General features: G+C 42.7%; 1 protein-coding gene across 1 annotated transcript in view; it reads right to left on the bottom strand.

Annotated features, from left to right (window-relative positions):
* The window catches only part of LOC138853056 (uncharacterized), a 104,206-nt gene that overhangs the window by 5,880 nt on the left and 72,801 nt on the right, over positions 1-25,525 (bottom strand). The window contains exon 2 of the mRNA XM_070087436.1: positions 15,619-15,682. Within this exon, the coding sequence (XP_069943537.1) occupies positions 15,619-15,682 (64 nt within the window). The remainder of the gene's footprint in view (positions 1-15,618; positions 15,683-25,525) is intronic.

Raw genomic sequence — 25,525 nt, 5'->3', positions numbered from 1 at the left:
GGCTGGTGCGGAGACATTGGCCAGTGCAATGGAGAGATGTGGAAAAAGACACTTATATACAGTTCAGGACATTTATTAAAGGAAACGTTTCGCCACGAGTGGCTTCTTCAGTCCCAATACAGAGAAAACTAAGAAAAACGCATATATATAGTGGCAGGAGTCAGGTGAAGTGACGCGTGGGTAGAGGTGGTAGTAGTAGTAGTAGTAGTGGAACTAAGGAGGTGATGTTTCTGGGGAGGGAGCTGCTGGCATCATGTAACACCAGTTCCCAGGATGGGTAATATCCTCTTGATTAGTAATTTTGAAATACTGTAACTACCGGATTTTTGCTTTATAGTGTTACTGACAGTGATTAGTGCAGCTTCAATGCATTTTCTCCGTCTTAAGTCGTCTTCTTTAATAACTAATTTAGCTTCATTGAATTTAATGAGGTGTCCAACATCGTCTCTATGTTGAACACAGGGACGAAACACACCTGGCACCCCAAACTTACCTACCACACCCTCTCTAAATGTTTCGCCTACTTTAGCATTTAGGATTACTCTCTTACTTGGTTCAAGGGTTCCTATACATTCGCTTAACATACATACACACACACACACACATATATATGTATATGTCGTGCCGAATATGTAAAACTGGTCAATTAGCAAGAACTCATTTAAAATTAAGTCCTTTCTAAAATTTTCTCTTATACGTTTAAAGATATGTTTTTTTTTATTAATGTTAATGTAAAATTTTTTAATTTTGCTCCAAAAGAATCTTAGAAAACTTACCTAACCTTATTATAGCAAGAACAATTTATTTTAGCCTAACCCAACTAAATATATTTTAAATTTGTTTACAGTAATTTAATACTAAACAAACACAGTGAAATATATTTTTTTCGTTAGGTTCAGAATGATTTTGGCGAAATTATTGCATACACAAATTTTCACTTGTCCTATATGGCAAGATGAGCGTTGCTATTTAAGCCAAGATCGCAAGTTTTGCCTATTCGGCACGACATATATACACATACATATATATATATATATATATATATATATATATATATATATATATATATATATATATATATATATATATATATATATATATATATATATATATATATATATATATATATATATATATATATATATATATATATGCAATAAGATCACAATAAACAGGTGATTTTAGAATATGCAAAACAACCACTGTGAAAGAATAGTGAAATTCCAAGCACTTTCGTGACTACTCACATTATCAAGGAACAATAAAAATAATGCATCAGAGGAAGGCATATAAAGGGACTAGACCACACCTCACCATCATATCCCACAACAAAGCAACACCTGACGCGCGACGACACGCAACCCATAAGAAAGAGAACACTGCAAGAGACCCTCTGGCCCAACTACATAGGCCCTTCACAGCAACCCACAAACTATTCTACCCAAGAATTAAGATTTATTATTTGTCCAATGTATTATTAAATTCTTCCCGAATTCTATTAATTATAAATAGATCTAATTTATATAAACCAAAGGAAATATTCATATTATTGTCAAAACTGCTTTTTATTAAAAAGATTGAATTATATTCCTGTCGACCATGGACTTGCTTGATACAACTTTTTCAATTTTTTGAAAATCAATTGGATGGTTAAAATCTCTTACATGAATAAATAGAGCATTGGAATCTTGTCCAGTTCTAATGCTATATTTATGTTGTTTTAATCTTAGTTCGAGACTTTTACCAGTTTGATTGTGATAAACTTTATTGCAAATTTTACAAGGAATCTTATAGACACATCTGTCAGCTTTTTGGGGGGAATTCTTTAGCAAAAGTTTTTTTTTATTGTATCAAGATTTTTAAATACAACTTTGATATTAAAAATCTTAAGAAGAGAAGGCATATCAACCAAGTTTTCATGGTAAGGGAGAACCAACATATTTTTAGTTGAATGAGGTTGGTTGTCCCTTTTTGGATTGTAAAAAGTATTTTCACCAATTGTTAACAGCAATTTCAATAAAATAATAAAACTTCTCCTGAAAGGTAAAGATGAGTTAATCAAACAATTTACTTCCACTAATCCATCTTTACCTTACATATATGGACTAATAAAAACACACAAACCAGGTAATCCAGTCAGACCAATTATTAGCTCCATAGGATCAGTTTCATATAAATTTTCCAATTGGCTTGTTGATATTTTGAGCCCTACTGTTGGCAAAATTTTTAACTTTAATGTTAAAAACAACATAGATTTAGTTGATAAATTATGCTCCCTGACTGACTTAAATGATTTTAACATGGTTTCTTTTTGATGTTACTTCCTTGTTTACGAAAGTTCCTGTTGATGACTTATTAAGTTTATTATCTGAAGAACTCGTTAACTATGACTTACCATTGCCAGTTCCTACTATCATTAAACATATTAAACTTTGCATTGTTGATGCAAAATTTGTATTTAATGATAAGTTTTACACTCAGAAGTTTGGTATGGCGATGGGAAATCCTCTTTCACATGTTCTTAGTAACCTATACATGGAATTTTTTTAAACAAGGTTGCTTAACACAATCCTCCCTAATAGAGCTAAATGGTTCAGATATGTTGATGATATTTTGAGTCTCATGCCCAAGAATGTAGACATACACCATTTCCTTGGTAAATTAAATAGCTTAGCTCATTCTATAAACTTTACTGTTTAGTTTGAGGAAAATAACTCATTGCCTTTTCTAGATGTTTTAATTATTAAGGGTAATAATGAATTCAAATTTAAAATTTACAGAAAACCTACAAATAACTGTTCCTATGTCCACTATTATTCCTCGCATCAAGATAGAGTCAAACTGTCTGTTTTCTCATCAATGTTTTTGAGAGCTTTACGTATTTGTAGTCCTGAGTTCATAGATGAGGAAATATCCAAAATTTATGAAATAGCTAATGATTTGAAATACCCAAGAAACGTAATTGATAAATCTTTTAATATTGCTAGAAATACTTTTTACAATCCAAAAAGGGACAACCGACCTTATTCAACTAAAAATATGTTGGTTCTCCCTTACCATGAAAACTTGGTTGATATGCCTTCTCTTCTTTAGGCTTTTATTATCAAAGTTGTATTTAAAAACCTTGATACAGTAAAAAAAACTTTTGATAAAGAATTCCCCCCAAAAAGCTAACAGATGTATCTATAAGATTCCTTGTAAAAATTGCGATAAAGTTTATTACGGTCAAACTGGTAAAAGTCTCGAACTAAGATTAAAACAACATAAATATAGCATTAGAACTGGACAAGATTTCAGTGCTCAATTTATTCATGTGAGAGATTTTAACCATCCAATTGATTTTCAAAAAGTTGAAAAAGTTGTATCAAGCAAGTCCATGGTTGACAGGAATATAATTGAATCTTGTTTCATAAAAAGCAGTTTTGAAAATAATATTAATATTTCCTTTGGTTTATATAAATTAGATTCATTTATAATTAATAGAATTCGGGAAGAATTTAATAATACATTGGACAAATAATAAATCTTAATTCTTGGGTAGAATGTTTGTAGGTTGCCGTGAAGGCCTTCTCTAGTTGGGCCAGCGGGCCTGCTGCAGTGTTTTCTTTCTTATGAGTCGCGTGTCGTCGCGCGTCAGGTGTTGCTTTGTTTTGGGATGTGATGGTGAGGTGTGGTCTAGTCCCTTTATATGCCTTCCTCTGATGCATTACTTTTATTGTTCCTTGATAATGTGAGTAGTCACGAAAGCAATTGGAATTTCACTATTCTTTCACAGTGGTTGTTTTGCTTATATATATATATATATATATATATATATATATATATATATATATATATATATATATATATATATATATATATATATATATATATATATATATATATATATATATGCAATAAGATCACAGTAAACAGGTGATTTCAGAATATGCAAAACAACCACTCTGAAAGAATAGAGAAATTCCAAGCGCTTTCGTGACTACTCACATTATCAAGGAACTATGAAAGTAAAGCATCCAAGGAAGCTATATAAGGGGTCTGGTCGGCACCTCACTATCAGAACCCACAACGGTTTAAACACGTGACGCGCGGCGAGCCAACTTGGAAAGGTCCTTGGCACAACTCACCCCACAAACTATTCTACCCAAGAAATAAGAAATTTTAAAGATTATTTGTCCAGTGTATTATTAAATTCTTCCCAAATTCTATTAATTATAAATGGATCTAATTTATATAAACCAAAGGAAATATTCATATTATTGTCAAAACTGCTTTTTATGAAACAAGATTCAGTTATATTCCTGTCGACCATGGACTTGCTTGATACTACTTTCTCAACTTTTTGAAAATCAATTGGATGGTTAAAATCTCTTACATGAATAAATAGAGCATTGGAATCTTGTCCAGTTCTAATGCTATATTTATGTTGTTTTAATCTTAGTTCGAGATTTTTACCAGTTTGACCGTAATAAACTTTATCGCAAATTTTACAAGGAATCTTATAGACACATCCATCAGCATTTTGGGGGGAATTCTTTATCAAAAGTTTTTTTACTGTATCGAGATTTTTGAATACAACTTTAATATTAAAAGTCTTAAGAAGAGAAGGCATATCAACCAAGTTTTCATGGTAAGGGAGAACCATCTTTGCCTTACATGTATGGACTAATAAAAACACACAAACCAGGGAATCCAGTCAGACCAATTATTAGCTCCATAGGGTCAGTTTCATATAAATTATCCAAATGGCTTGTTGATATTTTGAGCCCTATTGTTGGCAAAATTTCTAACTTTAATGTTAAAAACAACATAGACTTGGTTGATAAATTAAGCTCCTTGACTGACCTAAATGATTTTAACATGGTTAGTTTTGATGTTACTTCCTTGTTTACGAAAGTTCCTGTTGATGATTTATTAAGTTTCTTATCTGAAGAACTCGTTAACTATGATTTACCATTGCCAGTTCCTACTATCATTAAACTTATTAAACTTTGCATTGTTGATGCAAAATTTGTATTTAATGATAAATTTTACACTCAGAAGTTTGGTATGGCAATGGGAAATCCTCTTTCACCTGTTCTTAGTAACCTATACATGGAATTTTTTGAAACAAGGTTACTTAACACAATCCTCCCTAATAGAGCTAAATGGTTCAGATATGTTGATGATATTTTGTGTCTTATGCCCAAAAATGTAGATATACACCATTTCCTTGGAAAATTAAATAGCTTAGCCCATTCAATAAACTTTACTGTTGAGTTTGAAGAAAATAACTCATTGCCTTTTCTAGATGTTTTAATTATTAAGGGTAATATTGAATTCAAATTTAAAATTTACAGAAAACCTACTAATAACTGTTCCTATGTCCACTATTATTCCTCGCATCAAGATAGAGTCAAACTGTCTGTTTTCTCATCAATGTTTCTGAGAGCTTTACGAATTTGTAGTCCTGAGTTCATAGATGAGGAAATATCCAAAATTTATGAAATAGGTAATGATTTAAAATACCCAAGAAATGTAATTGATAAATCTTTTAAAGTTGCCAGAAATACTTTTTACAATCCAAAAAGGGACAACCAGCCTTATTCAAATAAAAATATGTTGGTTCTCCCTTACCATGAAAACTTGGTTGATATGCCTTCTCTTCTTAAGACTTTTAATATTAAAGTTGTATTCAAAAATCTCGATACAGTAAAAAAACTTTTGATAAAGAATTCCCCCCAAAATGCTGATGGATGTGTCTATAAGATTCCTTGTAAAATTTGCGATAAAGTTTATTACGGTCAAACTGGTAAAAATCTCGAACTAAGATTAAAACAACATAAATATAGCATTAGAACTGGACAAGATTCCAATGCTCTATTTATTCATGTAAGAGATTTTAACCATCCAATTGATTTTCAAAAAGTTGAGAAAGTAGTATCAAGCAAGTCCATGGTCGACAGGAATATAATTGAATCTTGTTTCATAAAAAGCAGTTTTGACAATAATATGAATATTTCCTTTGGTTTATATAAATTAGGTCCATTTATAATTAATAGAATTTGGGAAGAATTTAATAATACACTGGACAAATAATCTTTAAAATTTCTTATTTCTTGGGTAGAATAGTTTGTGGGGTGAGTTGTGCCAAGGACCTTTCCAAGTTGGCTCGCCGCGCGTCACGTGTTTAAACCGTTGTGGGTTCTGATAGTGAGGTGCCGACCAGACCCCTTATATAGCTTCCTTGGATGCTTTACTTTCATAGTTCCTTGATAATGTGAGTAGTCACGAAAGCGCTTGGAATTTCTCTATTCTTTCAGAGTGGTTGTTTTGCATATATATATATATATATATATATATATATATATATATATATATATATATATATATATATATATATATATATATATATATATATATATATATATATATATATATATATGAGAGAGTGGGTGAATGTTATCAACAAATTTTGTTAAAAATAAGAAAAAGTTTTGGAGTGAGATTAACAAGTTAAGAAAGCCTAGAGAACAAATGGATTTGTCAGTTAAAAATAGGAGAGGAGAGTTATTAAATGGAGAGTTAGAGGTATTGGGAAGATGGAGGGAATATTTTGAGGAATTGTTAAATGTTGATGAAGATAGGGAAGCTGTGATTTCGTGTATAAGACAAGGAGGAATAACATCTTGTAGGAGTGAGGAAGAGCCAGTTGTGAGTGTGGGGGAAGTGCGTGAGGCAGTAGGTAAAATGAAAGGGGGTAAGGCAGCCGGGATTGATGGGATAAAGATAGAAATGTTAAAAGCAGGTGGGGATATAGTTTTGGAGTGGTTGGTGCAATTATTTAATAAATGTATGGAAGAGGGTAAGGTACCTAGGGATTGGCAGAGAGCATGCATAGTTCCTTTGTATAAAGGCAAAGGGGATAAAAGAGAGTGCAAAAATTATAGGGGATAAGTCTGCTGAGTATACCTGGTAAAGTGTATGGTAGAGTTATTATTGAAAGAATTAAGAGTAAGACGGAGAATAGGATAGCAGATGAACAAGGAGGCTTTAGGAAAGGTAGGGGGTGTGTGGACCAGGTGTTTACAGTGAAACATATAAGTGAACAGTATTTAGATAAGGCTAAAGAGGTCTTTGTGGTATTTATGGATTTGGAAAAGGCGTATGACAGGGTGGATAGGGGGGCAATGTGGCAGATGTTGCAAGTGTATGGTGTAGGAGGTAGGTTACTGAAAGCAGTGAAGAGTTTTTACGAGGATAGTGAGGCTCAAGTTAGAGTATGTAGGAAAGAGGGAAATTTTTTCCCAGTAAAAGTAGGCCTTAGACAAGGATGTGTGATGTCACCGTGGTTGTTTAATATATTTATAGATGGGGTTGTAAGAGAAGTAAATGCGAGGGTCTTGGCAAGAGGCGTGGAGTTAAAAGATAAAGAATCACACACAAAGTGGGAGTTGTCACATCTGCTCTTTGATGATGACACTGTGCTCTTGCGAGATTCTGAAGAGAAGTTGCAGAGATTGGTGGATGAATTTGGTAGGGTGTGCAAAAGAAGAAAATTAAAGGTGAATACAGGAAAGAGTAAGGTTATGAGGATAACAAAAAGATTAGGTGATGAAAGATTGAATATCAGATTGGAGGGAGAGAGTATGGAGGAGGTGAATGTATTCAGATATTTGGGAGTGGACGTGTCAGCGGATGGGTCTATGAAAGATGAGGTGAATCATAGAACTGATGAGGGGAAAAGAGTGAGTGGTGCACTTAGGAGTCTGTGGAGACAAAGAACTTTGTCCTTGGAGGCAAAGAGGGGAATGTATGAGAGTATAGTTTTACCAACGCTCTTATATGGGTGTGAAGCATGGGTGATGAATGTTGCAGCGAGGAGAAGGCTGGAGGCAGTGGAGATGTCATGTCTGAGGGCAATGTGTGGTGTGAATATAATGCAGAGAATTCGTAGTTTGGAAGTTAGGAGGAGGTGCGGGATTACCAAAACTGTTGTCCAGAGGGCTGAGGAAGGGTTGTTGAGGTGGTTCGGACATGTAGAGAGAATGGAGCGAAACAGAATGACTTCAAGAGTGTATCAGTCTGTAGTGGAAGGAAGGCGGGGTAGGGGTCGGCCTAGGAAAGGTTGGAGAGAGGGGGTACAGGAGGTTTTGTGTGCGAGGGGCTTGGACTTCCAGCAGGCATGCGTGAGCGTGTTTGATAGGAGTGAATGGAGACAAATGGTTTTTAATACTTGACGTGCTGTTGGAGTGTGAGCAAAGTAACATTTATGAAGGGGTTCAGGGAAACCGGCAGGCCGGACTTGAGTCCTGGAGATGGGAAGTACAGTGCCTGCACTCTGAAGGAGGGGTGTTAATGTTGCAGTTTAAAAACTGTAGTGTAAAGCACCCTTCTGGCAAGACAGTGATGGAGTGAATGATGGTGAAAGTTTTTCTTTTTCGGGCCACCCTGCCTTGGTGGGAATCGGCCAGTGTGATAATAATAATAATAATAATAATATATATATATATATATATATATATATATATATATATATATATATATATATATATATATATATATATATATATATATATATATATATATATATATATATATATATATATATATATATATATATATATATATATATATATACATATATATATATATATACATATATATAATATATATATATATATATATATATATATATATATATATATATATATATATATATATATATATATATATATATATATATATATATATATATATATATATATATATATATATATATATATATATATATATATATATATATATATAAATATTTATAACTGGTGGTAGCTGAAGTGGAGGTAGCTGAGGTGGTGGTAACTGAAGTGGTGGTAGCTGAAGTGGTGGTAGCTGAAGTGGTGGTAGCTGAAGTGGTGGTAGCTGAAGTTTGGGTAGCTGAAGTTTGGGTAGCTGAAGTTGGGGTAGCTGAAGTTGGGGTAGCTGAGCTTATGATGGCTGAAGTGGAGTAAGCAACAATGGGACTTGTCAATACGTCATTACAACATGAAATTCTATGGAAAATCAATGAATTCGTTACCCTCGCTTGTGTCACGTCCATCGTGTGTGATCTGGCGTGCACACTGCCTCTCCACATGACTCACAGTGCGTGCACACTGCCTCTCCACATGACTCACAGTGCGTGCACACTGCCTCTCCACATGACTCACAGTGCGTGCACACTGCCTCTCCACATGACTCACAGTGCGTGCACACTGCCTCTCCACATGACTCACAGTGCGTGCACACTGCCTCTCCACACGACTCACAGTGCGTGCACACTGCCTCTCCACACGACTCACAGTGCGTGCACACTGCCTCTCCACACGACTCACAGTGTGTGCACACTGGCTCTCCACACGACTCAGTGCGTGCACACTGCCTCTCCACATGACTCACAGTGCGTGCACACTGCCTCTCCACACGACTCACAGTGCGTGCACACTGCCTCTCCACACGACTCACAGTGCGTGCACACTGCCTCTCCACACGACTCACAGTGTGTGCACACTGGCTCTCCACACGAATCACAGTGCGTGCACACTGCCTCTCCACACGACTCACAGTGTGTGCACACTGACTCTCCACACGACTCACAGTGCGTGCACACTGACTCTCCACACGACTCACAGTGCGTGCACACTGCCTCTCCGCACGACTCACAGTGTGTGCACACTGGCTCTCCACACGACTCACAGTGTGTGCACACTGGCTCTCCGCACGACTCACAGTGCTTGCACACTGCCTCTCCGCACGACTCACAGTGTGTGCACACTGGATCTCCACATGACTCACAGTGCGTGCACACTGGCTCTCCGCACGACTCACAGTGCTTGCACACTGCCTCTCCGCACGACTCACAGTGTGTGCACACTGGATCTCCACATGACTCACAGTGCGTGCACACTGCCTCTCCACACGACTCACAGTGCGTGCACACTGCCTCTCCACAGGACTCACAGTGCGTGCACACTGGCTCTCCACACGACTCACAGTGCGTGCACACTGCCTCTCCACAGGACTCACAGTGCGTGCACACTGCCTCTCCGCACGACTCACAGTGCGTGCACACTGACTCTCCACACGACTCACAGTGTGTGCACACTGGCTCTCCACATGACTCACAGTGCGTGAACACTTCCTCTCCGCACGACTCACAGTGCGTGCACACTGGCTCTCCACACGACTCACAGTGCGTGCACACTGGCTCTCCACACGATTCACAGAGCGTGCACACTGCCTCTCCGCACGACTCACAGTGTGTGCACACTGCCTCTCCACACGATTCACAGTGCGTGTACACTGCCTCTCCGCACGACTCACAGTGCGTGCACACTGCCTCTCCACACGACTCACAGTGCGTGCACACTGCCTCTCCACACGACTCACAGTGTGTGCACACTGGCTCTCCACACGACTCACAGTGCGTGCACACTGCCTCTCCACATGACTCACAGTGCGTGCACACTGCCTCTCCACACGACTCACAGTGCGTGCACACTGCCTCTCCACACGACTCACAGTGCGTGCACACTGCCTCTCCACACGACTCACAGTGCGTGCACACTGCCTCTCCACACGACTCACAGTGTGTGCACACTGGCTCTCCACACGAATCACAGTGCGTGCACACTGCCTCTCCACACGACTCACAGTGTGTGCACACTGACTCTCCACACGACTCACAGTGCGTGCACACTGACTCTCCACACGACTCACAGTGCGTGCACACTGCCTCTCCACACGACTCACAGTGCGTGCACACTGCCTCTCCACACGACTCACAGTGTGTGCACACTGGCTCTCCACACGACTCACAGTGCGTGCACACTGCCTCTCCACACGACTCACAGTGTGTGCACACTGACTCTCCACACGACTCACAGTGCGTGCACACTGCCTCTCCACACGACTCACAGTGCGTGCACACTGCCTCTCCACACGACTCACAGTGCGTGCACACTGCCTCTCCACACGACTCACAGTGCGTGCACACTGCCTCTCCGCACGACTCACAGTGCGTGCACACTGGCTCTCCACACGACTCACAGTGCGTGCACACTGGCTCTCCACACGAATCACAGTGCGTGCACACTGGCTCTCCACACAACTCACAGTGCGTGCACACTGGCTCTCCACACGACTCACAGTGCGTGCACACTGACTCTCCACACGACTCACAGTGCGTGCACACTGCCTCTCCACACGACTCACAGTGCATGCACACTGCCTCTCCACACGACTCACAGTGTGTGCACACTGGCTCTCCACACGACTCACAGTGCGTGCACACTGCCTCTCCACACGACTCACAGTGTGTGCACACTGACTCTCCGCACGACTCACAGTGTGTGCACACTGGCTCTCCACACGACTCACAGTGCGTGCACACTGGCTCTCCACACGACTGACAGTGCTTGCACACTGCCTCTCCGCACGACTCACAGTGTGTGCACACTGGATCTCCACACGACTCACAGTGCGTGCACACTGCCTCTCCACACGACTCACAGTGCGTGCACACTGCCTCTCCACACGACTCACAGTGCGTGCACACTGCCTCTCCACACGACTCACAGTGCGTGCACACTGCCTCTCCGCACGACTCACAGTGTGTGCACACTGGCTCTCCACACGACTCACAGTGCGTGCACACTGGCTCTCCACACGACTCACAGTGCGTGCACACTGGCTCTCCACACAACTCACAGTGCGTGCAAACTGGCTCTCCGCACGACTCACAGTGCTTGCACACTGCCTCTCCGCACGACTCACAGTGTGTGCACACTGGATCTCCACATGACTCACAGTGCGTGCACACTGCCTCTCCACACGACTCACAGTGCGTGCACACTGCCTCTCCACAGGACTCACAGTGCGTGCACACTGGCTCTCCACACGACTCACAGTGCGTGCACACTGCCTCTCCACAGGACTCACAGTGCGTGCACACTGCCTCTCCGCACGACTCACAGTGCGTGCACACTGACTCTCCACACGACTCACAGTGTGTGCACACTGGCTCTCCACATGACTCACAGTGCGTGAACACTTCCTCTCCGCACGACTCACAGTGCGTGCACACTGGCTCTCCACACGACTCACAGTGCGTGCACACTGGCTCTCCACACGATTCACAGAGCGTGCACACTGCCTCTCCGCACGACTCACAGTGTGTGCACACTGCCTCTCCACACGATTCACAGTGCGTGTACACTGCCTCTCCGCACGACTCACAGTGCGTGCACACTGCCTCTCCGCACGACTCACAGTGTGTGCACACTGCCTCTCCACACGATTCACAGTGCGTGTACACTGCCTCTCCGCACGACTCACAGTGCGTGCACACTGCCTCTCCGCACGACTCACAGTGTGTGCACACTGGCTCTCCACACGACTCACAGAGCGTGCACACTGCCTCTCCACACGATTCACAGTGCGTGTACACTGCCTCTCCGCACGACTCACAGTGCGTGCACACTGCCTCTCCACATGACTCACCGTGCGTGCACACTGCCTCTCCACACGACTCACAGTGGGTGCACACTGCCTCTCCACAGGACTCACAGTGCGTGCACACTGGCTCTCCACACGACTCACAGTGCGTGCACACTGCCTCTCCACAGAACTCACAGTGCGTGCACACTGGCTCTCCACACGACTCACAGTGCGTGCACACTGGCTCTCCACACGACTCACAGTGCGTGCGCACTGCTTCTCCGCACGACTCACAGTGCGTGCACACTGGCTGTCCGCACAACTCACAGTGCGTGCACACTGCCTCTCCACAAGACTCACAGTGCGTGCACACTGCCTCTCCACACAACTCACAGTGCGTGCACACTGGCTCTCCGCACAACTCACAGTGCGTGCACACTGCCTCTCCACACGACTCACAGTGCGTGCACACTGGCTCTCTGCACAACTCAGTGTGTGCACACTGGCTCTCCGCACAACTCACAGTGTGTGCACACTGCCTCTCCGCACAACTCACAGTGCGTGCACACTGCCTCTCCACACGACTCACAGTGCGTGCACACTGCCTCTCCACACGACTCACAGTGCGTGCACACTGCCTCTCCACACGACTCACAGTGCGTGCACACTGCCTCTCCACACGACTCACAGTGCGTGCACACAGCCTCTCCACACGACTCACAGTGCGTGCACACAGCCTCTCCACACGACTCACAGTGCGTGCACACAGCCTCTCCACACGACTCACAGTGCACGCTCACCAGCTTCCTTTTTAACACATTAAAAGTGTGCACATTTCATGTCAAAAGTTAAAACAGGTCGCCTCTAAATGTTTTATAAACCCAAAAATTATAAACTACAACTTTTGAGACATCATTCCATATTCCACATGGTTTACTGAGGGACAAAAATAAATCCGGAGATCCCGCCTCACGTCTCTGAGGCCAAAATATGAAGTGATGTGTCATTTATTCACCTCACAGACGCTAAACATGTCACTCGACATGACTCACCTCACAGACACTAAACATGTCACTCGACATGACTCACCTCACAGACACTAAACATGTCACTCGACATGACTCACCTCACAGACACTAAACATGTCACTCGACATGACTCACCTCACAGACACTAAACATGTCACTCGACATGACTCACCTCACAGACACTAAACATGTCACTCGACATGACTCACCTCACAGACACTATACATGTCACTCGACATGACTCACCTCACAGACACTAAACATGTCACTCGACATGACTCACCTCACAGACACTAAACATGTCACTCGACATGACTCACCTCACATACACTAAACATGTCACTCGACATGACTCACCTCACAGACACTAAACATGTCACTCGACATGACTCACCTCACATACACTAAACATGTCACTCGACATGACTCACCTCACATACACTAAACATGTCACTCGACATGACTCACCTCACAGACACTAAACATGTCACTCGACATGACTCACCTCACAGACACTATACATGTCACTCGACATGACTCACCTCACAGACACTAAACATGTCACTCGACATGACTCACCTCACAGACACTAAACATGTCACAAAATACTTGGCAGAGAATATTTCAGTCAACGTTATGCAGTACATAGGTGAAGAATGGAGAAATACAGGTGCAGTGAGAGGGCACAGGTGCAGTGAGAGGGCACAGGTGCAGTGAGAGAACACAGGTGCAGTGAGAGGGTACAGGTTCAGTGAGAGGACACAGGTGCAGTGAGAGGACACAGGTGCAGTGAGAGGGTACAGGTGCAGTGAGAGAACACAGGTGCAGTGAGAGGGCACAGGTTCAGTGAGAGGGCACAGGTGCAGTGAGAGAACACAGGTGCAGTGAGAGGGCACAGGTTCAGTGAGAGGGCACAGGTGCAGTGAGAGAACACAGGTGCAGTGAGAGGGTACAGGTGCAGTGAGAGGACACAGGTTCAGTGAGAGGGCACAGGTGCAGTGAGAGAACACAGGTGCAGTGAGAGGGCACAGGTTCAGTGAGAGGGCACAGGTGCAGTGAGAGGGTACAGGTGCAGTGAGAGGACACAGGTTCAGTGAGAGGGCACAGGTGCAGTGAAAGAACACAGGTGCAGTGAGAGGGCACAGGTTCAGTGAGAGGGCACAGGTGCAGTGAGAGAACACAGGTGCAGTGAGAGGGTACAGGTGCAGTGAGAGGACACAGGTGCAGTGAGAGGACACAGGTGCAGTGAGAGGGTACAGGTGCAGTGAGAGGGCACAGGTGCAGTGAGAGGACACAGGTGCAGTGAGAGGACACAGGTGCAGTGAGAGGGTACAGGTGCAGTGAGAGGGCACAGGTGCAGTGAGAGGACACAGGTGCAGTGAGAGGGTACAGGTGCAGTGAGAGGGCACAGGTGCAGTGAGAGGACACAGGTGCAGTGAGAGGACACATGTGCAGTGAGAGGGTACAGGTGCAGTGAGAGGGCACAGGTGCAGTGAGAGGGTACAGGTGCAGTGAGAGGGTACAGGTGCAGTGAGAGGGTACAGGTGCAGTGAGAGGACACAGGTGCAGTGAGAGGACACATGTGCAGTGAGAGGGCACAGGTGTAGTGAGAGGACACAGGTGCAGTGAGAGGACACATGTGCAGTGAGAGGGCACAGGTACAGTGAGAGGACACAGGTGCAGTGAGAGGACACATGCGCAATGAGAGGGCACAAATGCAGTGAGAGGACACAGGTGCAGTGAGAGGGTACAGGTACACTGAGAGGACACATGTGCAGTGAGAGGACACAGGTACAGTGAGAAGGCACATGTGCAGTGAGAGGAGACAGGTACAGTGAGAGGGCACAGGTGCAGTGAGAGGACACAGGTGCAGTAAGAGGGCACAGATGCAGTAAGAAGATACAGGTGCAGTAAGAGGCCACTGGTGCAGTAAGAGGACACAAGCGCAGTAAGAGGATACAGGTGTAATAAGAGGAGACAGGTGCAGTAAGAGGACACAGGTGCAGTAAGAGGACACAGGTGCAGTAAGAGGACACAGGCACAATGAGAGGACACAGATGCAGTGTGAGGACAAAGGTACAACGCAGGGTCAGAGAATACAGGTGTAAATTACACAGGTGACGACACAACTTACCTGGGGTGCGGGCAAAGTGCGTGAAGGCGTCTTTGTTGAGCAGCCGAGTGCGGGACACGAAGTCCTATAAAGTTGTATAAATAAAATTATGAGTTAGATAAACACTTATGTAAACTCATATCAATGTCGTGTTCATTAGCCAGAGTTTACGATCTTGGTTTATAAAACACGGTCACAAACTCTGGATAAATTGCTATTTTTATTGTGCCAAGTTAAGCGGAGAGTAAATTATTTGTACATATTACCTGACAACATGATATCATTATATTTTATTTATGTTTGGTTACGTTAGGTAAGATTCGTTAGGAAGCAGGACAGGACAAGTGTTTCCTGGTGTAGGTCTTAGTTATGAGAGAGAGAGAGAGAGAGAGAGAGAGAGAGAGAGAGAGAGAGAGAGAGAGAGAGAGAGAGAGAGAGAGAGAGAGAGAGAGAGAGAGAGAGAGAGAGAGAGAGAGATGTGTAGTTCTCAATGGGACAGAGTTAGCAAAACATCCATTTAGGGCAAGTGTTCCACAGGGAAGTGTGCTGGGACAATTGTTATGGAATGTCTACTTCAATGACCTTCATATAATCCTAGAAGTCCACGCATATGCCGACGACTGTACCCTGACATTTACTTATTCAACAGAGGAAATGCCAGCTGCTCCAAGTTATATCAATCACCAGCGTGTAGCTATACTGAGGCTCGCAGGACCCTATGTCTACCTCTTATACAATGTCATATGGACTACGCTTGCTCTTCATGGTACTCTGCCTTGACAAAAAAAAATAATAAAACAAAACAAAAATTACAAATCACCCAGAACAAAATGGTAAGATTCCTCCTGGACCTGGTCCAAGAGAACATTTAGGCCAGGATGAATTGCAACAATTGGATATACTGAATGTTGATGGCAGAGTAAAACAACTGAAGTTAAATCAAGTTTATAAAATTGATCACAAATAGTGTCCAGAATATCTTGCTGCTAATTTTGTCAAGGTTGGGAACCAAAGCAATCATAGTACTAGGGGGAGAGAGCACAACTTTGTAGTACCCACAGTCAGTGGCCAGGCTTCAAACACCTTTTATTGTACAGCAATAAAGGAATGGAACAGACTACCCGCACATGTCAAAGCCAGTCATAGCATGAGCCAGTTCAAGAAGAGAGCCAAAAGTTACCTAATGAATTTTTTTTTCTTCGCCGGTATTCTCCCGGCCTGGGTCTTTTCCAAGTAGTGGTGACCCGGCCTTGGCTCCCTATCTGGGGAGTGTCTTGAGACTTAAGTCCCCCATGGGAGGAGGTACAAGTACCTCCTCATCTTTGGGACCAAGTGTCCCCAGGCCTAGCCACATTCCCCGCCCTCACGGGGCTCGTAGGGAGAAGCTAGGCCTCTGGTCTGCCATCTACCCAGCCTCAAAGGGGCTCGTGGGGATGGCGGTCTTATGAGCTGCAGATGGTAGCAAGCTCAGGCTTCTATACCTAATGAATATAGCGACAAAAAGGAAGGAGAATGAATTTATATTTTTTTAATTAACACACATGTAAATGTAAATAACTTTTTACCTTATTCCTAACATATATCATTTATAGTATAATAATAAGATATTATCTCCTATATTGTATAATAATAAGGTATTAAAAGGACCCCAATGGAAATAAGTTACTTTGTCTGACTTTTTTGGGTTATCCCAGGTTCTCTACACATATGCTGCTATGTATGATAATCTATGTAACTGTATTTGTGTATACCTGAATAAACTTACTTATTACTTACTATGTCAGCCTGGGGTAAACGGTGGCAGGTAACATTTGCTCCTGAAAAAACAACACAAATGATGATCTCTAGGGGTGAAATTTGACTCCGAACTGACCATGAAGAGCCACGTTGCAAATCTTGCAAACAAGGCAGCCAGGAACCTTACAGCACTTCTACGTATCATGCATCTGCTCCACAGTAGAGGTTGCAAGATTCTGTACGAGGCACATGTACGCTCACACCTTGAGTATGCTCCACTTTCTTGGACTGCCTGCCCTCCGTCTCATCTACGACTTCTTGACAGAACAGAGAACAGAGCAATTCGACTCATCTCTCGCCTGGACCCACCCTGGATAGATCTGTCATTTCAGCAGAGCCTTCGATACCGGAGGGATGTGGGTGGCCTTACTGTTATGTACAAGGCCAATATTGTCAAAGTACCACGCTTGGCTCCACTCCGAGGACAGTAAGCAGTGAGCTTCTACACAACAAGACGGGCAGCAAGCAGCAACTTCGTTCCTCTGACTGTAACCTCCAGAACATCACTCCATCTGATATCATTTATTCTTAGGATGACTCGAGTCTGGAACATGATCGTATAGCATAATATCAACGAAATAAAATCAGCTAATCAATTGAAATTGCTGATCCATTAGATGGCTCCGACTTCATCCTGTTCCATATTTGTATGTCTCATAACAATAAAAAGGCTTTCCAATGAGCTAAGGTGGGTAACAGCTCTCATCTCGGTAACAGAGCGAGGAAATCCTAACTTAAGCTTGTTAAAGCCCTTGTGTGAAACAGACATAACAAATATCTCTCACCCCAAGAGCCACACACCAACATTAGAGCTAAGTACTCTACCACGTATGATACATGTGTTTTACATTGTATTAAGATCACAATTATTTACGCTCACACAAAGGTGAAGTCAAGTTTGTTTCCTAAAATAGCCGGAAATTGATTACCTCTGGGTTAATATATTGTTGCGCATTCAGAGGAGAACTCCTTATTATGCTTCAAGAAGCTTACAATGATCCATTCACAGCTTCACTCAAATATTAATGCCTCGTCTCAGGCTGCGTGCCCTGACCAACAATAACCTACAGTGTATATTACTGCTACACCGCGACCCAGTGTACATTACTGTTACACTGTGACCAGTGTACATTATTGTCTCACTGTGACCACAGTGTACATTACTGTTACACTGTGACCAGTGTACATTATTGTCTCACTGTGACCACAGTGTACATTACTGTTACACCACGACTACAGTGTACATTACTGTTACACTGTGACCACAGTGTACATTACTGTTACACTGTGACCACAGTGTACATTACTGTTGCATTGTGACCACAGTGTACATTACTGTTACACTGTGACCACAGTGTACATTACTGTTGCACTGTGACCACAGTGTACATTACTGTTACACTGTGACCACAGTGTACATTACTGTTGCATTGTGACCACAGTGTACATTACTGTTACACTGTGACCACAGTGTACATTACTGTTGCATTGTGACCACAGTGTACATTACTGTTACACTGTGACCACAGTGTACATTACTGTTGCACTGTGACCACAGTGTACATTACTGTTACACTGTGACCACAGTGTACATTACTGTTGCATTGTGACCACAGTGTACATTACTGTTACACTGTGACCACAGTGTACATTACTGTTGCACTGTGACCACAGTGTACATTACTGTTGCATTGTGACCACAGTGTACATTACTGTTACACTGTGACCACAGTGTACATTACTGTTACACTGTGACCACAGTGTACATTACTGTTACACTGTGACCACAGTGTACATTACTGTTACACTGTGACCACAGTGTACATTACTGTTACACTGTGACCACAGTGTACATTACTGTTGCATTGTGACCACAGTGTACATTACTGTTACACTGTGACCACAGTGTACATTACTGTTGCATTGTGACCACAGTGTACATTACTGTTACACTGTGATCACGGTGTACATAACTGTTACAACACGACCAGTGTACATTACTGTTACACTGTGACCACAGTGTACATTACTGTTGCATTGTGACCACAGTGTACATTACTGTTACACTGTGATCACGGTGTACATAACTGTTACAACACGACCAGTGTACATTACTGTTACACTGTGACCACAGTGTACATAACTGTTACAACACGACCAGTGTACATTACTGTTACACTGCGACCACAGTGTACATTACTGTTACACTGCGACCACAGTGTACATTACTGTTACACTGTGACCACAGTACACATTACTGTTACACCACGACCACAGTGTACAATACTGATACACAGTGACCACAGTGTACAGTACTGATACACAGTGACCACAGTGTACAATACTGATACACAGTGACCACAGTGTACAATACTGTTACACAGTGACCACAGTGTACAATACTGATACACAGTGACCACAGTGTACAATACTGATACACAGTGACCACAGTGTACATTATTGTTACACTGTGACCACAGTGTACAATACTGATACACTGTGACCACAGTGTACATTACTGTTACACAGTGACCACAGTGTACATTACTGTTACACTGTGACCACAGTGTATAATACTGATACACAGTGACCACAGTGTACATTACTGTTACACTGTGACCACAGTGTACAATACTGATACACAGTGACCACAGTGTACAATACTGATACACAGTGACCACAGTGTACATTACTGTTACACTGTGACCATAGTGTACAATACTGATACACAGTGACCACAGTGTACAATACTGATACACAGTGACCACAGTGTACAATACTGATACACTGTGACCACAGTGTACATTACTGTTACACTGTGACCACAGTGTACAATACTGATACACAGTGACCACAGTGTACAATACTGATACACAGTGACCACAGTGTACAATACTGATACACAGTGACCACAGTGTACAATACTGATACACAGTGACCACAGTGTACAATACTGATACACAGTGACCACAGTGTACAATACTGATACACTGTGACCACAGTGTACATTACTGTTACACTGTGACCACAGTGTACAATACTGATACACAGTGACCACAGTGTACAATACTGATACACAGTGACCACAGTGTACAATACTGATACACAGTGACCACAGTGTACAATACTGATACACAGTGACCACAGTGTACAATACTGATACACAGTGACCACAGTGTACAATACTGATACACTGTGACCACAGTATACATTACTGTTACACTGTGACCACAGTATACATTACTGTTACACTGTGACCACAGTATACATTACTGTTACACTGTGACCACAGTGTACATTACTGTTACACTGTGACCACAGTGTACAATACTGATACACAGTGACCACAGTGTACAATACTGATACACTGTGACCACAGTGTACATTACTGTCACACTGTGACCACAGTAAACGTTACTGTTACACTGTGACCACAGTGTACATTACTATTACACTGTGCCCACAGTAAACGTTACTGTCACACTGTGACCACAGTGTACATAACTGTTACAACACGACCACAGTATACATTACTGTTACACTGTGACCACAGTAAACGTTACTGTCACACTGTGACCACAGTGTACATAACTGTTACAACACGACCACAGTATACATTACTGTTACACTGTGACCATAGTGTACATTTCTGTTACACTGTGACCACAGTGTACATTACTGTTACACTGTGACCACAGTAAACATTACTGTTACACTGTGACCACAGTGTACATAACTGTTACAACACGACCACAGTATACATTACTGTTACACTGTGACCACAGTAAACATTACTGTTACACTGTGACCACAGTGTACATTACTGTTACACTGTGACCATAGTGCACATTACTGCTACACTGTGACCACAGTGTACATTACTGTTGCATTGTGACCACAGTGTACATAACTGTTACACTGTGACTACAGTGTACATAACTGTTACAACACTACCAGAGTGTACATTACTGTTACACTGTGACCACAGTACACATTACTGTTACACCACGACCACAGTGTGCAATACTGATACACAGTGACCACAGTGTGCAATACTGATACACAGTGACCACAGTGTACAATACTGATACACAGTGACCACAGTGTACAGTACTGATACACTGTGACCACAGTGTACATTACTCTTACACTGTGACCACAGTGTACATTACTGTTGCACTGTGATCATAGTGCACATTACTGTTACACTGTGACCACAGTGTACATTACTGTTACAGCACGACCACAGTGTACATTATTGTTACACTGTGACCACAGTGTACATTACTGTTACACTGTGACCACAGTGTACATTACTGTTGCATTGTGACCACAGTGTACATTACTGTTACACTGTGACCACAGTGTACATAACTGTTACAACACGGCCACAGTGTACATTACTGTTACACTGTGACCATAGTGCACATTACTGTTACACTGTGAGCAGTGTACATTACTGTTACACTGTGACCACAGTATACATTACTGTTACACCACGACCACAGTGTACAATACTGATACACTTTGACCACTGTGTATAATACTGATACACTGTGACCACAGTGTACATTACTGTTACACTGTGACCACAGTGCACATTACTGTTACACTGTGACCTCAGTGTACATTACCGTTCCACAGTGGCAATAGTGCAGCATCCCACAGTCGTTAAATACAATGGATACTGCCCCACTCCACAAAGGTGACAGCAAAGCAATACTTTAGAACTAAAGCCGTAAAGCACTGACATCCCTTAGTATCAAACTGTTTGAGGGGTTTTTAAGTAGGAATATTACCAAACACAGGGACTGCACAACCCAGGGCTACATGAATTTATAGCAGGGACTGCACAACTCAGGGCTGCATGAGTTTAGAGCAGGGACTGCATAACCCAGGGTTGCATTAGTTTAGAGCAGAGACTGCACAATCCAGGGCTACCTGAGTTTAGAGCAGGGACTACACAACCCAGGGCTGCCTGGGTTTAAACCAGGGACTGCACAACCCAGGGCTGCCTGGGTTTAAACCAGGGACTGCACAACCCAGGGCTGCCTGGGTTTAGAGCAGGGACTACACAACCCAGGGCTGCCTGGGTTTAAAGCAGGGACTGCACAACCCAGGGCTGCCTGGGTTTAGAGCAGGGACTGCACAACCCAAAGCTGCCTGGGTTTAGAGCAGGGACTGCACAACCCAGGGCTGCCTGGGTTTAGAGCAGGGACTGCACAACCCAAAGCTGCCTGGGTTTAGAGCAGGGACTGCACAACCCAGGGCTGCCTGGGTTTAGAGCTGGTCGCTCCTGCCTCTAGCTGGACCACTCTGACATGGTCTTTGATGGTCCAAGTCGGACCGAAACGTCGTCGTAAGCTTCTCTCTTTTATGTGCGGGTTATTTGTGTATCTTTGATGCCATGACTGACAAATAAAATGCGGATATTGTATACGCAGACTTTACAAATGCCTTTGACAAGTGTGGTCATTGTGCAACAGTGCACAAAATGCGTGTCAGAGGGCGTGACTGGAAAGTTGGCAGATGTACTTTGAACTTTTTAACCAACAGAACGTAAAATTGTTATAGTAAACAGTTAAGTCAGAGACTGCCACAGTTAGGTAAGATTCGTCAGGAAACAGGACAAGTGTTTCCTGACTCAACTCTTAGTGTTCCGCTGGCTTACCGGTCCACCCCTCTAAAAAATATGGCATTACTTATAACCATTTTTATGGAAATAAATGGTATCAAATACCTACACAGTGGAAATATAAATACATATGCAGTATAATGTGATCCTTTATTGACAACGTTTCACCCACACAGTGGGCTTTTTCAAGTCACACACGGATCTACCTGGGGTGGAAGGTACGGGAGTATTTATAGTCATGTTCAGAATGTTGAGGTCAGGTGGAGAATGCTGCATCTGATGATCTACCGGGTGGAGTTATAGTCTTTGATAGCTTGGCAGGGGTATTGGACAAGTTGTGAGCAGACCTTCTGCAGTGTTCTATAACTCCATCCGGTAGATCATCAGATGCAGCATTCTCCACCTGACCTCAACATTCTGAACATGACTATAAATACTCCCGTACCTTCCACCCCAGGTAGATCTGTGTGTGACTTGAAAAAGCCCACTGTGTGGGTGAAACGTTGTCAATAAAGGATCACATTAAACTGCATATGTGTTTATATTTCCACATAACCATTTTTATATAGTAAGATTACTGGTACAATGAAATGCTTCTCCACAAGGCAAAGTACAGGCATCCCATCCTCTCCCTCAGCCTTGTATCAGACATAGGGGACATAAATCAAAGCACCGTATCATCCTTTGGAGACGTTAGCACAATTTGCAAAACAGTGATATCCAGTGATAACACAGCAAATATCCAAGCTGATATAAAACAAGTCGTCCAGTAAATCGCAGTATCATTATGATGTTCAATGAGAAAAAAATTTCAATTACCCCGTTTGAGAAAATTTGAGGAAATAAAAACTGGAACAAAGTATTAAAATAAACCCAATCACTCAGTAGAGAGAGAGAAACTAACATGAAACACTTTGTCAAAGGATCTCACTTTCATGAATCACATCAGTGCCATTTTCGCATCCGCGAGGAAAATGAGATGAATAATACGAAGCTTCCAAACAAGGTATGACAAACCAATGATGATCGCTTATTTTAAGGCGGATGAAACTGCACAGTTTACATTTCTGCTCCACCGTGAGAACAGTGTACATTACTGGTCCTCTGTGACCACAGTGAACTTTACTGGTCCACTGTGACGACAGTGCACTTTACTGGTCCTCTGTGACCACAGTGTACATTACTGGTCCACCGTGGCCACAGTGTACATTACTGGTCCACCGTGGCCACAGTGTACATTACTGGTCCACCGTGGCCACAGTGTACATTACTGGTCCACCGTGGCCACAGTGTACATCATATTTTCAAGGTGACCAGGCTGGTGTGTACAGGGGTTCCAACGTGACACCAATACATTGATCTCACCATTATGGAATATTCAAGTGACGATCGTTGAAGCTGAGACATGTCCACCTCGATACTTCCTCATCAAGCTGAGACATGTCCACCTCGATACTTCCTCATCAAGCTGAGACATGTCCACCTCGATACTTCCTCATCAAGCTGAGACATGTCCACCTCGATACTTCCTCATCAAGCTGAGACATGTCCACCTCGAGACTTCCTCATCAAGCTGAGACATGTCCACCTCGATACTTCCTCATCAAGCTGAGACACGTCCACCTCGATACTTCCTCATCAAGCTGAGACATGTCCACCTCGATACTTCCTCATCAAGCTGAGACATGTCCACCTCGATACTTCCTCATCAAGCTGAGACATGTCCACCTCGAGACTTCCTCATCAAGCTGAGACATGTCCACCTCGATACTTCCTCATCAAGCTGAGACACGTCCACCTCGATACTTCCTCATCAAGCTGAGACATGTCCACCTCGATACTTCCTCATCAAGCTGAGACATGTCCACCTCGATACTTCCTCATCAAGCTGAGACATGTCCACCTCGAGACTTCCTCATCAAGCTGAGACATGTCCACCTCGATACTTCCTCATCAAGCTGAGACACGTCCACCTCGATACTTCCTCATCAAGCTGAGACATGTCCACCTCGATACTTCCTCATCAAGCTGAGACATGTCCACCTCGATACTTCCTCATCAAACTGAGACATGTTCACCTCGATACTTCCTCATCGCTCGAGTATAACTGTGTTACGAAGTCCCACAGTTATATTCCATGTTTATTGCAATTAAGTCATACTTGATATTTATTGTAATTAAGTTTCTTGTAAATAACCTTTTTTTTGCATTTAAGTTCATAGTAAAAATTTATTATAATTAGGCTTATTGCAGTTAAGTTTATTCTAATTACATTCATTATAAAAAATTTTTGGCAATGCAAGATGTTAATTTGTTGAATGTTAACATAACTACATAATGCATGTTGAATGTTAACATAACTGTAGATGTATGTAGGTGTCCTGTAACTCGATCGCTAGCGCACTCAACTCACACACTGAGATCCGGGGATCGATTCCCAGGTACGGTTGGAAAACATTAGGACGTGTTTCCACAAGGCACTGCTGTCCATGTTCA

This window comes from Cherax quadricarinatus, chromosome 21 (assembly GCF_038502225.1).
Source record: "Cherax quadricarinatus isolate ZL_2023a chromosome 21, ASM3850222v1, whole genome shotgun sequence".
Lineage (NCBI taxonomy): Eukaryota > Metazoa > Arthropoda > Malacostraca > Decapoda > Parastacidae > Cherax > Cherax quadricarinatus.
This window is presented reverse-complemented; position numbering and strand designations above follow the sequence as displayed.